The 12,773-nt window shown below is 47.8% G+C and overlaps 1 protein-coding gene across 6 annotated transcripts in view; it reads left to right on the plus strand.

Annotated features, from left to right (window-relative positions):
• The window catches only part of RFT1 (RFT1 homolog), a 54,024-nt gene that overhangs the window by 32,739 nt on the left and 8,512 nt on the right, over nt 1-12,773 (plus strand). For 2 of the 6 annotated variants that reach the window (XM_063661061.1, XM_054483876.2), the window contains exons 12-13: nt 5,208-5,457; nt 5,756-6,181. The exons of 2 other annotated variants lie outside the window; for them this stretch is intronic. In XM_063661061.1, the coding sequence (XP_063517131.1) occupies nt 5,208-5,457; nt 5,756-5,923 (418 nt within the window). In that variant the 3' untranslated portion in view covers nt 5,924-6,181. Of the gene's footprint in view, nt 1-5,207; nt 5,458-5,755; nt 6,182-12,773 lie in introns of those variants that run through there. 2 more of the 6 variants (XM_054483877.2, XM_063661062.1) reach the window with 1 other exon arrangement.

Here is a 12,773-nt window from a genome sequence, read left to right on the forward strand (position 1 = left end):
GTTACGGTAACTTCAGTGTTAGTGTTGAAGGGGTGAATCGAAACCAAACCCATTTAAAATGTTTTTATACATTGCAACCAAATTGTGAGGGAATATGGATAGTGGCTGGTTGCTTTCTTTTCTCTTATATTGTATTGAATCAAAGGAAACAACTTTTTAAGTTAGTTGTAATGGAATTTCGATAGTATATAAACATCTGGAAAATTATTTTCATAGTATTAGTCAACATAGAGAAAAAACAGAGCCCAGAGCACCTTCTAGTGCAGTTCCCATGTGGTAACTCACCTCCCCTAACAGTAAAATGTGACATTAAGTGCAGTTTTCAGACATGTATAAAACACAGTAGCTCCAGTTCTTTCTGGGCCCCTGGCCCCAGCGCCTGACCCTGGTCCGAGCACGTGGAGCACCTGGGCTCATCACAGACATCGGCATTTTTTTTTTAATCTCTGTGAATTTTAACAGACATAAAACTCTAGCAAGGATTTTTATAGTAGAATTGGATAGCTTAGTTAACTGTTACAATCAATTATAATGACTTTGCATTGGACATTTCAGATTCTGAATAGAAAAAAAGCAGGCAGTTTGCTTAACCAACTTAAGGTTAACCAGTGTTTTTCTGAATAAAAATAAAGCATTTGGGCCCGGCGCGGTGGCTTACACCTATAATCCCGGCACTTTGGGAGGCCAAAGTGGGTGGATCACCTGAGGTCAGGAGTTCGAGACCAGCCTGGTCAACATGGTGAAACCCTGTCTCTACTAAAAATACCAAAATTAGCTGGGCGTAGTGGCGCACGCCTGTAATCCCAGCTACTCGGGAGGCTGAAGCACAGGAATCACTTGAACCTGGGAAGCGGAGGTTGCAGTGAGCGGAGATCCCGCCATTGCACTCCAGCCTAGGCAACAGAGAGATTCTGTCTCAAAAAATATATATAGAGAGAGCATTTGGTTGTATATGAAATATTAAAACATCCTTTGAATTGCAGATTGCTTTTTTTTTTTTTTTTTTTGAGACAAGAGTCTCGCTCTGTGGCCCAGGCTGGAGTACAGTGGCGTGATCTCGGCTCACTGCAACCTCTGCCTCCCAGGTTCAAGTGATTCTCCTGACTCAGCCTCCCGATTAACTGGGATTATAGGTGTGCGACCATGCCCAGCTAATTTTATTTTTATTTTTAGTAGAGACAGGGTTTCACCATGTTGGCCAGGCTGGTCTTGAACTCCTGACCTCAGGTGATCTGCCCGTCTCGGCCTCCCAAAGTGCTGGGATTATAGGAGTGAGCCAACGTGCCCAGCCTGGTTGCTTTTTTTTTTTTTAATAACCTCGTAATATATATAGAATCTGATTGATGGATTTTTCATTATGCCTTATTGAAGAATTTTTGTTGTTTTGTTAAGGCTATCTAATTTTCTTTCATTTTGCAAATACTTTTGAGCATCTACTCTCTAACAGGCATTGTTTTAAGCTCTGGGAATACAGCAATGAATAAGACAGATGGGATTTCTGCTCTCCTGGAGCTGACGGTGTGGAGGCAGATAGCAAACAAGTAAATTAATAAGAAAATGTGATGTGCTGAGAATGAAAACGGGTATATAGTGAGTGGTAGGGACCCTTTAGATTGGGTGTGCTGGGCAGGCCCCTATAGCACAGCGGCATTTAGGATGACCAAGAAGGTGGTCTAAGATGGGGGCAGAACCTTCTAGGCAGATCAGTTGTGTAAAGGCCCAAGATTGACAGCTGCTTTGTCTGATCTGTTAGCCTTTGAGTGCCAAAGTGGACTCCATAACTGTCAAATGAAGGATGGGTATGATCTTCTCACTTTGGCACATAAGATATCAGTGCCATCCTTTTCATGGCTGTGAAGGCTCCATTGTATGGTTGTGCCTTGATGTATTCAACCAGCACCCGCTGGGGGCTGCTTCAGGTGGTGCTACAGTTGATATCCTCGACCATCCATACCTTTTTTTTTTTTTTTAACTTTTTTTGAGACAGGGTCTCACTCTGTCGCCCAGGCTGAAGTGCAGTGGTGCAATCATAGCTCACTACAGCCTGACCTCTTAGGCTCGATCGATCCTTCCACCTCAACCTCCTGAGTAGCTGAGACTATAGGTGTGTACTACCATGCCCAGCTAATTTTTGTATTTTTTGTAGAGATGGAGTCTCTGGGCACCATGTTTCCCAGGCTGATCTCCAACTCCTAGGCTCAAGCAATCTGCCTGCCTTAGCCTCCCAAATGCTGGGATTACAGGCATGAGCCACTGTGCCCGGCCAATCCATCTTTTAATAAGCCTGATTTTAAGTCCAGTATTTTCTTAGGACCACGAAGAAATAAGTATTCATAAATAATTTACTATTTATGTTAACCAAACCTTACAGGATAGTCATATTGTCACTGATTAATAATTTTGCTTTGATTTTAAAAAGTGATTTTTTTTTTTTTTTAAGACGGAGTCTTGCTCTGTCTCCAGGCTGGAGTACAGTGGCGTGATCTTGGCTCACTGCAACCCCCGCATCCCGGGTTCAAGCAATTCTCCTGCCTCAGCCTCCTGAGTAGCTGGGACTACAGACGTGCACCACCACGCTCAGCTAATTTTTGTATTTTTAGTAGAGACAGGGTTTCACCATGTTGGCCAGGACGGTCTCGATCTCTTGACCTCGCCATCTACCCGCCTCGGCCTCCCAAAGTGCTGAGATTACAGGCATGAGCCACCGTGCCCGGCCAAAAAAGTGATATTTTAATTGCATTTTTTTAATTCTCATTTTTTCCTGAAGTGGATTATGCCTTTAAGGCTATAGATTTGTGAATTCTGGAAAGTTCAGCAGCTGCAGAGCCCTCTTCTAGTGGCAGACAATGGACCCCATCATCAGCTCCTCTCAGATGGCCATATCAAAGAGGCTGTGCTGTCGAATGCGTCTCTGCTTGAATTAGCATGAATTAACTATTGGCTTTATGCATTATTGTTATTTTACTCAGAGTTGGGGAACGATGGCTAAAAGTTTGTGAATCTATGACTTAAACTCCAAGGATTTGGTATAGTAGACCTTTCTGAGATAGTTTCTGAAAAACAGGTTACATATCTCTGCTGCTTTGTGGAAAAGAGGTCAAAGTACTGATCTATGATGGGTCCCATTTGAGTGGCTTGTTCTGAAGTTGACCTTTCTGATCACTCATTAGTAGTGAAAAAACTTCCCCTGTGAGGTACAGGCTCTTGTACTTCATTAAAAGAGACTCTCTCTGGACTGAAAAGCAAATAAACTCCCTCTCTGGAACTCCGGATGAAAGCACATCTCTCCTGTTGGAGTATAGTATTGTGTGTGTGTGTGTAGTATTTTTTTTTTTTTATACCTTAAGTTTTAGGGTACATGTGCACAATGTGCAGGTTAGTTACATATGTATACATGTGCCATGCTGGTGTGCTGCACCCATTAACTCGTCATTTAGCATTAGGTATATCTCCTAAAGCTATCCCTCCCGTGTGTAGTATTTTTACCACCCACTTTGATAAAGCGTATCTCCACAGCACACAGCACCTTGCCTGAATCAGCCAAGGACCTATACCTGGGCATTTGGGGGATGCAGTGGCTTGCCTTCTTTTTTCTTTTTGGTAGAGACATGGTCTCACTATGTTGTCCAGGCTGGTCTCAAACTCTTGGCCTCAAGCAATTCTCCTGCCTCAACCTCCCAATGTGCTGGGATTACAAGCATAGTTCTAGGGTATTGGCCAAGTTCTAGGACCTCCTCCCACACCTGCAGAATCAGGAACTCTGGTGGTGAGGGCCAGCCACATGCATTTTTAAGTCATCATTACATTTTGAGACAGGGTGTTGCTCGGTTGCCCAGGCTGGAGTGCAGTGGCGTGATCATAGCTCACCATAGCCTTGAACTCCTGGGCTCCAGCCTTCCTCCTCTCTCAGCCTCCCAAGTAGCTGGGACAATAGGTGTATATCACGGCTAATTTTTTAATTTTTTGTAGAGACAGGGTCTCATGATGTTGCCCAGGCTGATCTGAAACTCTTAGGCTCAAGCGATCCTCCCACTTCAACCTCCCGAGTAGCTAGGACTGCAGGTGTGTGCCACCATCCCCGGGTAATTTTTACTGGTTTTTGTAGAGACGGGGGTCTACTAGCTATGTTATCCAGGCTGATCTCGAACTCCTGGCCTCAAGCAATCCTCCCACCACCTCAGCCTCTTAAAGCACTGGGATTCCGCTTTCTTACCACCCCTCATGTGCAGAATCTGGGTGGTGGCCTCAGGTTTTCTAACCCAGCAGACACGGCTTGAGGATGTCAAAAGTTTGGTTCCCTCAACAGCTATATACTTAGAGTGCCTGCTTGGTGCTAGGCGGAAACCAGAGGCTAGGGGATTTTGTTCTTGGCTGTACAAGCCTTTTGGAGGACTATGGCAGCTATTTTGTGTTTGCTGAGAATCTGTTTTCTTTTTGGAGAACTGAAGATAACTAAGTGATGTGCCGCTTTGAAATCAGAGAAGTGCAAGAAGCGCCAGCATCCAAAGAGCTCTAGAGATACAGAGAGTGGGAGTGAGGATATGTAAGAGTCTGGAAAATAGCAAAGGTGATCCAGGCTTTGGTTTCAGTTCCCATTTCATTTTGGAGGCCAGTCATTTGCTTTGAATGGGGTCTACTGCCCAAGGTTACTGGGTGCTGCATTTCCCAAGGGCAGTGGTGTGAGGTACTGAAGCTTAGGGGTCAGAAGTCCGACTGAGTGTTACCTCACTCGTGAGGCAAATTACTCAACTTCTCTGTGCTGCTTCCCTTCTCTGTGAAATAAATCCAAGCTCTGCAGGGCAAGGCCCATGTGTGTTCATTCACCAGTGTGTCCCCAGCACTCCTCACAGGGCCTGTCACAGAGTTAGCGTCCAATGTCTAATTATTACCCGGGTCACATTCTTGTATCTCACATTGAGGACTTGGGCTGAACAGGGTTTTTATGTTTTGATCACAAAGTGTCACTTAACTAACTAATTATTGTCTTCAAAAAACATACATGTCTTGAGTTGTTTCTTACCCTTTTCTGTTCAGGGTAAGGGGACAGGGACATTCCCATGGTCTCCATGTAGCATTCGATGTTATGAAAACCTGGATTCCGGGAACTCAGGTTCTTTCTGTGAGTTGATGTTCGTGGCTGCTGTTTTGGGAGTAGCCTTGTCCGGGGCGACGTCCCCACTGCCCTCCTTTTCCTGTCTCCTCCCCAGGTACAATTTTGTGATGCTGGCCCTGTCCTCCTCATTCCTGGTGTTATCCTATCTCTTGACCCGTTGGTGTGGCAGCGTGGGCTTCATCTTGGCCAACTGCTTTAACATGGGCATTCGGATCACGCAGAGCCTTTGCTTCATCCACCGCTACTACCGAAGGAGCCCCCACAGGCCCCTGGCCAGCCTGCGCCTATCGCCGGTCCTGCTTGGGACATTTGCCCTCAGTGGTGGGGTTACTGCTGTTTCAGAGGTGAGACTCCCTGAACCATCATGCCACATGCTTCTGCAGTTGCCCCGCTGTCCCTCCCGCTAGGCCTCCTCTTCCCGGGTTTTTGCCTCCTCCTGTCCCCTCCCCAGGCCGCTAGGGCAGCATATTTTGATGATGTGACAAGAGAATGTTGCCAGTGGGGAGAGAATGGACCTGCAGTATGGCTGTTATGTCTTTTATCTGACTTAGAAGCTGGAACCACAGCTGTCTTCCCTGGCTGGTCCCAGAGGAAGGAGGTATAGACTGAGGAACAGGCACTGAAAATGGTTTCTTTCCCCAGGTATTCCTCTGCTGTGAGCAGGGCTGGCCAGCCAGACTGGCACACATTGCTGTGGGGGCCTTCTGTCTGGGAGCAACTCTCGGGACAGCATTCCTCACAGAGACCAAGCTGATCCATTTCCTCAGGACTCAGTTAGGTGTGCCCAGACGCACTGACAAAATGACGTGATTTCAGGGAAGCCTGGACACCCGAGGCACCTGGACCAGCTATGGGCAGTTCTGTGGGTGGAACACATATTCTGTGTAAGAGCCCCACTGAGGGCTCTGCAGCGGAGTGACAGCAACCCCGGAGGTGAGGCACCAGAGAGAGCCACTGCATGAGACACCTGTGACCATTCGAAGTCTGAAATGCGGGGGAGGAGTTTCATTTTTAAGTGAAGACTAAAAAGCCCTTTAAAAATAATAGTTTTTCATCATTTTATAGTAATCAGCATTTTCTCTTTTACTAATGTACTCATTCCTTTTGAGTATGATTGATTGGCCTTTGGAGCTACATGCTCCAACAAACTATATCTTAATTGTTAATTGTTAATAATTATCTGGCCCAGAAAAAGAGATGCAGCGATTTTACCCTTCACAGGAATATTGAACTTCTTCTGTAAAAGAGAGAGAGAAACCTCTCTCTTTCATGCACCACATGGAAACAGAGTGTGACCCTGAAGTGGTGGCTTTCTCTGTGTCAAAACTGTGGTCTGAGTTTTTAGAGAAGGAAAAATGCTACTCAGTGAGAAATCCAAGAAATGAAACCAGGAAGGTTTTCAGATCACATTTCCCAGAGTGAGTTCGGGAGAATCTTGCCTGTCATGATCACACTGTTCCCCGCCGCCCTGGGTCAGCACATACTTGACCCAGAGTGGGCTCTCAGGATTTGTTGATTGAAGGGTGGGTGAAAGCTGGCTGGAGACTCCTGGCCTGGCCACGTGCAAGAGGCGGACTTTGAAGAAAACTGTGATTCAGTTGAGCCACTTTGTCCCTGAGGGGAATGCTGCTTTGCAGCTTTCTGTAACTTCTCACATGGGAATTGCACTGGTGACAGATAAGGTTTAACAGATGTATTTTTTTATCTTCAGAATAAGACAGGGCGAACTCTATATGGCAAGTATTACTGAGTCAGGTCCCTCCCGCTGACCCATTAATTCCAGCACTGATCAATACAACCAAATTCCAGCCCCAGGACAAGAGTGGCAGGCATGGGGGCCTGATGCTCCAGGCTACAGTGTGAGCCCAGGTGTTCTGCACCTTGCAGCCTGCACCCTGCAGGTGAGATCATGAGCAGTGTTCTGGAGTGTGAAGTGTTTTTATTTTTTCGTTAATGTATTAATTCCTTTTAGATATTAACCCCCCTCAGAACTACATGCACAAACTATAACTTGGATGTTAATAATCCTGTCACTCAGTGCCCCAAACCTTCTGTGTCTACACCTAGAGAGAGGGCCAGTAAAGGCAACTCCTATCATGTATTAAAATGCATGTATTTAAATCTGCTTGCCCAGAGCCAGTACCCAGGGGCTAAGGATCAAGACCTATCAGTACACCAAGACTGGGGCCCAGTCACCCTGGCAGGTTTTTATCTCCTCAGAGGGAGAATGCTTTGCACTAAGTGGGAGAAAAGCAGCTAAATGCAAGGTGTCTTGAGCAATTAGAGGACCTCCAAAGCATGGCCTCAGTCATGCCTTCATAGGGCAAGGTCAGGCCAGCTCAGAAAAATGGATGGTCCTGTAGGGTCAAGTGGAGCACACGCAGAAGGCGGTCCTCCTTCCCTACCATGTCCTTTCTCTGTCCCTGGCATCCACAGAAAGGGACCTTCGGTCCTCATGAGCTGCTTCTCTGCAGCTGCTGATCACCCTCCCAGAACCCTGCACCTATCCCGTGCCCACCTGACCCCAGACTCAAGCATGATCCTCATTCTACCTGCCTCGGAATCACCTGGATTGCAAGTTAGAACATGGCTTCCCAGGACCCACTCCAGGCCTTCAGGGTCTGTGTCTCCCAGGAGGAGGGCTCTGAGATTGGCTTTTCTGGCAAGCCCACGTGGCTTTGATGCCACCAAGGTTGGCACGCCCCATTGTCTTTCTTCACCACGGGCCCAGGACCATCATGCTCATACTCATGGTGCCTGTTCTCTGCTCCAGGAACAGAGCTGCTGTTCCACGAGCAGCTTTATGACTCTGGGGCCTCTGGGAGCAGGACTCCCCAGGCTTGTGCTCTCTCAGCTTGAGAGAGGCTCGATGTCTGAAGGCAGTGCTCACTCTCATCCCTCCCTTGCTGAGTGCTGCTGTCAGGGCCAGCTCCTATTGAAAGACAGCCAGCTGCGAAGGCAGCCCAGGGCTTCTTCCAGTGTCCTGCTTCCCTGTGTCTAGGGAGAGTTGTGTATGTGGCTGTGTGTTTCCCCAGGACTAGCACCTGCCGCCTGGGCTGTCAGCACTTTGGCAGCAGGTCCTCTGCGGTTCTCTGCCTCTGGCATCTCCCTAAAGCTCAGCTGGACCTGACCAGGCCTCTGGCATTTCCCCTGCTGGACCCCCTAGAGCCACAGCTGTGCCTCAGGGAGCTTGCATACATGTGGGGCTAGTCTGCCTCACTTTACCCAAGCGGATTTAGGGAGCAGAAATCATACTTTTGGCTTTCAATACCACTTAAAATATAGTGAGGCTACTTCTCCGTGGAAACAAGTCTCTGAGGCACAAACTTTATGAAAGGAAGGAGCCTTCGTTGGTGAGAAGAACAGTATCGCTGACTTCCTGTGCTCCTCTGGCCACAGGTAACTGTTGGTCACTTCAGATATGGCTTGGGGTCTGTCAGTGAGGAGCTGCTGCTGTGCTGTTAATGCTTACCTGATGGCAGCTTCTGGCTCTGGAACCGCTACTCTGCCCTGTTCCCAGCCACTTCCCAACCTGATTCAAGCAGGGCCCCTCCTTCCTCCTGTACTTAGTTATTTTTTTATTTATTTATTTTCTGAGACAGAGTCTCACTCTGTCTCCCAGGCTGGAGTGCAGTAGTGCGATCTCGGCTCACTGCGAGCTCTGCCTCCTGGGTTCAAGCGATTCTCTTGCCTCAGCCTCCTGAGTAGCTGGGACTACAGGTGCCCGCCACTACACCCAGCCAATTTTTGTATTTTTAGTAGAGACGGGGTTTCACCGTATTGGCCAGGCTGGTCTTGAACTCCTGACCTCGTGATCTGCCTGCCTCGGCCTCCCAAAGTGCTGGGATTATAGGCGTGAGCCACCACGCCTGGCCTATTCTTTTCTTTTCAGAGACAAGGTCTCACTCTCTCCTCTCACCCAGGCTGGAGTGCTGTGGTGTCATCATAGCTCATTGCAGCCTCAAACTCCTGGGCTCAAGCAATCCTCCTACCTCAGTCTCCTGAGTAGCTGGGATCACAGGTGTGTGCTACCTCACCCAGCTAATTTCTAATTTTTTTTGTAGAGACTGGATCTCACTGTTGCCTTGAACTCCTGGGCTCAAGTGATCCTCCTGCTTCAGCCTCCCAAAGTGCTGGGATTCCAGACCAGCCACTTTTTTCTTTAATCATGCATTCCTGTTGCTAGTTTCACATCAGTCCCCTGGTTTATTAAGAAATAAAATATTTTCTTCACACTTTTGTAAAGACCTTTCTTCTTTCATACCCCTTCTCCCTCCAAAAGGGACAAAAATTCTTTAATTTCATAAGGAGGGTAGGTAAGTAACTTGAGGATGTGAACCTTGGTGTTCCTCAGCTGGAATGTTTCTCCCTCCGTTGACATTGTAGCTGGGACTGGGCTTCTTGACTTTGGAAAAGGGATGGTGTCCTGGCCTGTGCCACAGAACCTCCTGTGTCTGGGACTGAAAGGCCTGGTGTCTCCTTTGCTCCTCTCCCCGTCCCGCCTTAAGCTGTATTTCCTGTTGTTTGCGGGACTTCTCTCCTGTCTTCTTCACCTGGCCTGGTCCTTGTTTTGGTTTTTTATTAAACGGCATTCCTTGAGAAGTCTGGACTAGTTTCAGCACAGAGCAGGACAAGTCTGTGATTTCAGGGGGTCTAGGACAGCCCCTTCACTCTAATATCCTCCATCAGGTGATAGAATTTCCTTTCACCTAGTTCAAAGGCTGTTATTCCAGAATTAGAGAGGATACTGGAAATTCAGATTCCACAGAGAACTCAGTGACTTATTCACACTAAGATGTAAAATAACCCCATCAAGATTTATTTCCTTTTTGTTCTCTGGTGGGAAGAAAAAAGAAAAGAGAATTATTTGCCAGGCCAGGCGCTGTGGCTTGCACCTATAATCTCAACACTTTGGGAGGCTGAAGCAGGAGGATTTCTTGAGCCCAGGATTTTGAGACCAACCTGGGCAACACAGGGAGACCCCATCTCTACAAAAAAATTTAAAAACTAGCTGGGTATGGTGGCACGCACCTGTAGTTCCTACATGGGAGGCTGAGGTGCAAAGGATTGCTTGAGCCCAGGATTTCGAGGCTTCAGTGAGCACGTTCGCGCTCCAACCTGGATGACAGAGCAAGACCCTGTCCCCCCCCAAAAAAAAAAAAAAAAAAAAGAATTATTTCCTGAGCAGCTTTTGATGTTGAGGAAGAGACAGGCAGGAGCTGTGAGCATCCAGAACCTGGAGGAGGAGGGGCTCAGGTGAGAGGCTGGGCAGGCCCAGAAAGTGGGAGCTGTGAGTGTTGCTGTGTGGCCTCTGGGATGGATGGAGTTCAGTTCCCAGTGGGAAATCAGGGGCAGCATGATCCCTGGCCTAGTCTTAGAAGAGCCATGGCTGAAAACGGGGTGGGGACTAAAGAAGAGAGAGAATCCGAACAGGGGATACCCTTCACATATTTTATTTATTTTTTGAGAGAGTCTCGCTCTGTTGCCCGGGCTGGAGTGCAGTGGCGCAATCTCGGCTCACGGCAACTTCTGCCTCCCAGGTGCAAGCAATTCTCGCGCCTCAGCCTCCCAGTAGCTGGGACTGCAGGCATGCACCACCACACCTGGCTAATTTTTGTATTTTTAGTAGAGACGGGGTTCCACCATGTTGGCCAGGCTGGTCTGGAACTCCTGACCTCAAGTGATCTGCCTGCCTCCGCCTCCCAAAGTGCTGGGATTACAGGCGTGAGCCACCGCGCCTGGCCTCCTTCACATATTTACACACGCCTGCAGTTTATGGGAGCCAGGCATTGATGGCAAGTGAGACGGGTGTGCAGGGGGCTTGCTAGTGAGGAGAGCTTCTACCAGCAGCTCGATCCTGATCACCTTTGGGAGCTGACCCACGGACTCATGAAGCTGCTTGCACAAGGTTCTCAGTAGCCCTAAGGAGGAGTTCTGGAAGGCACACTGGAAGCCGGGAGGCCAGTGGAGCCTGTCAGAAAGGACCAGATTTGGAAAGAAGATGAGCTAAGGCTCAAGTATCATGGGTCCCCTAGAAATTTCTCAAAGACAATGAAACACAACGAACTAGAAAAAGCAACTGAAAGCCGGGCACAGTGGCTCACGCCTATAATCCTGGCACTTTGGGAGGCTGAGGCAGGGGGATCACCTGAGGTCAGGAGTTTGAGACCAGTCTGGCCAACATGGTGAAACCCCGTCACTACTAAAAATGCAAAAATTAGCCAGGCATGATGGCAGGTGCCTGTAATTCCAGCTACTCAGGAGGCTGAGGCAGGAGAGTCACTTGAACCCGGGAGGCAGAGGTTGCAGTGAGCCAAGATCGCGCCACTGCACTCCAGCCTGGGTGACAGAGCGAGACTCTGTCTCCAAAAAAAATAAGTAAAAAAGAAAAAAAAAAAGCAACTGAACAAGATCACTACTCTAAAATTTATTTACTGAATATTCCATGAGTGTCCAGGAAGTAACTGAGACTTGTGTATTTAATTTGGAAATGAGACTTCTGAGACAATCAGATGCAGATGAAAAATTATTTGCTTCACTATTATTTACTTACCTGAGTGAATTGGTCTTTAATGTAAATATTTCATTTGCTAACTAACTTTCAAGGTAGCAGAAAAGGTGTTTTACTTGAAGAATTTGAGGAGAGGGAAGACTTATTGATTTGCATTATCAGTCAGTCCCCAATTACCTTGGCATAATCAGTCCCATTATATAGTGTTACTCATTTTTAACCAGAACTGTCTGGGTGTACCAGAGCACAATTGGGAAGATGGGCTCTTAATGTAGTTCAGCCTCCTTTAGGGGCCTAATGAAGGAAGACTTATAAATACTTCTTAATTATCCTTCAGATGAATTAGCAGCAGTTGCTGTTAGCCCTTGTTCCAGTGTAGTCGATTCTTCACCAATTGACTTCTCCATTCTTCTTGGGAAGTGCGGCTTAAAAAGAAAGTGCTGGAGGTGAGATGTGCAGAATTAGGTCTTTCCTTGCAAATCATAGATCCTCTGCAAAGTAAGTGTGCCCAGAACTCTGTCCCTACCTCTGCAGGCTCCACACACGTTTGGAGACCCCACCCCCAGGTTGTGGAACCTATTGCAGTGGAACCTATATCATGTCCCATGTTGAACACAATCGTATATAAGGGTAAGGACACAAGAGTGGTGGCTGCCTAACTGATATGGTGGTATGTTCTGTAGCAATTGAAAAAGCAATTTTGAAATGTTCTATTTCGGAGCCAGTAAATTTTGTCTTCATCTCATTTCTGAGGGGCCTGAAGAGTTAAAGGGCCCTGGGTGCTCCACCCGTGAGGCCGAATGAACACTGGGCCCTGGGCGCTTAGGAAGGAGGGAAGGGAATGCCAGGAGCAGGGAGATGGTGCCTGGAGGCTGCCTCGCTGTGAGGCTGGCAGGGGCCAGGCTCTGGAGCAGCTCCCAGCCCTCTCTGCTTCTCCCGGCTTCACCATGGGGTGATTCTCATTTTTCTTGGGGCCCAGACAGCAGGCCAGCCCTCAGGCTGGTGGGCAATGAGAGGAGGAGGACCCAGACATGGCTACTGCTCTCAGGGTAGAGGCCTAGGCACTTCCACTGAGGGGGCAGTCTCTCGCCTTTTAATTCCAGCCCCCAGCCCCCAGCCCCCTCCTTCCTCTTTGCTTCTGAGTGCAAA

The sequence above is a fragment of the Pongo pygmaeus genome, chromosome 2 (genome assembly GCF_028885625.2).
Source record: "Pongo pygmaeus isolate AG05252 chromosome 2, NHGRI_mPonPyg2-v2.0_pri, whole genome shotgun sequence".
Lineage (NCBI taxonomy): Eukaryota > Metazoa > Chordata > Mammalia > Primates > Hominidae > Pongo > Pongo pygmaeus.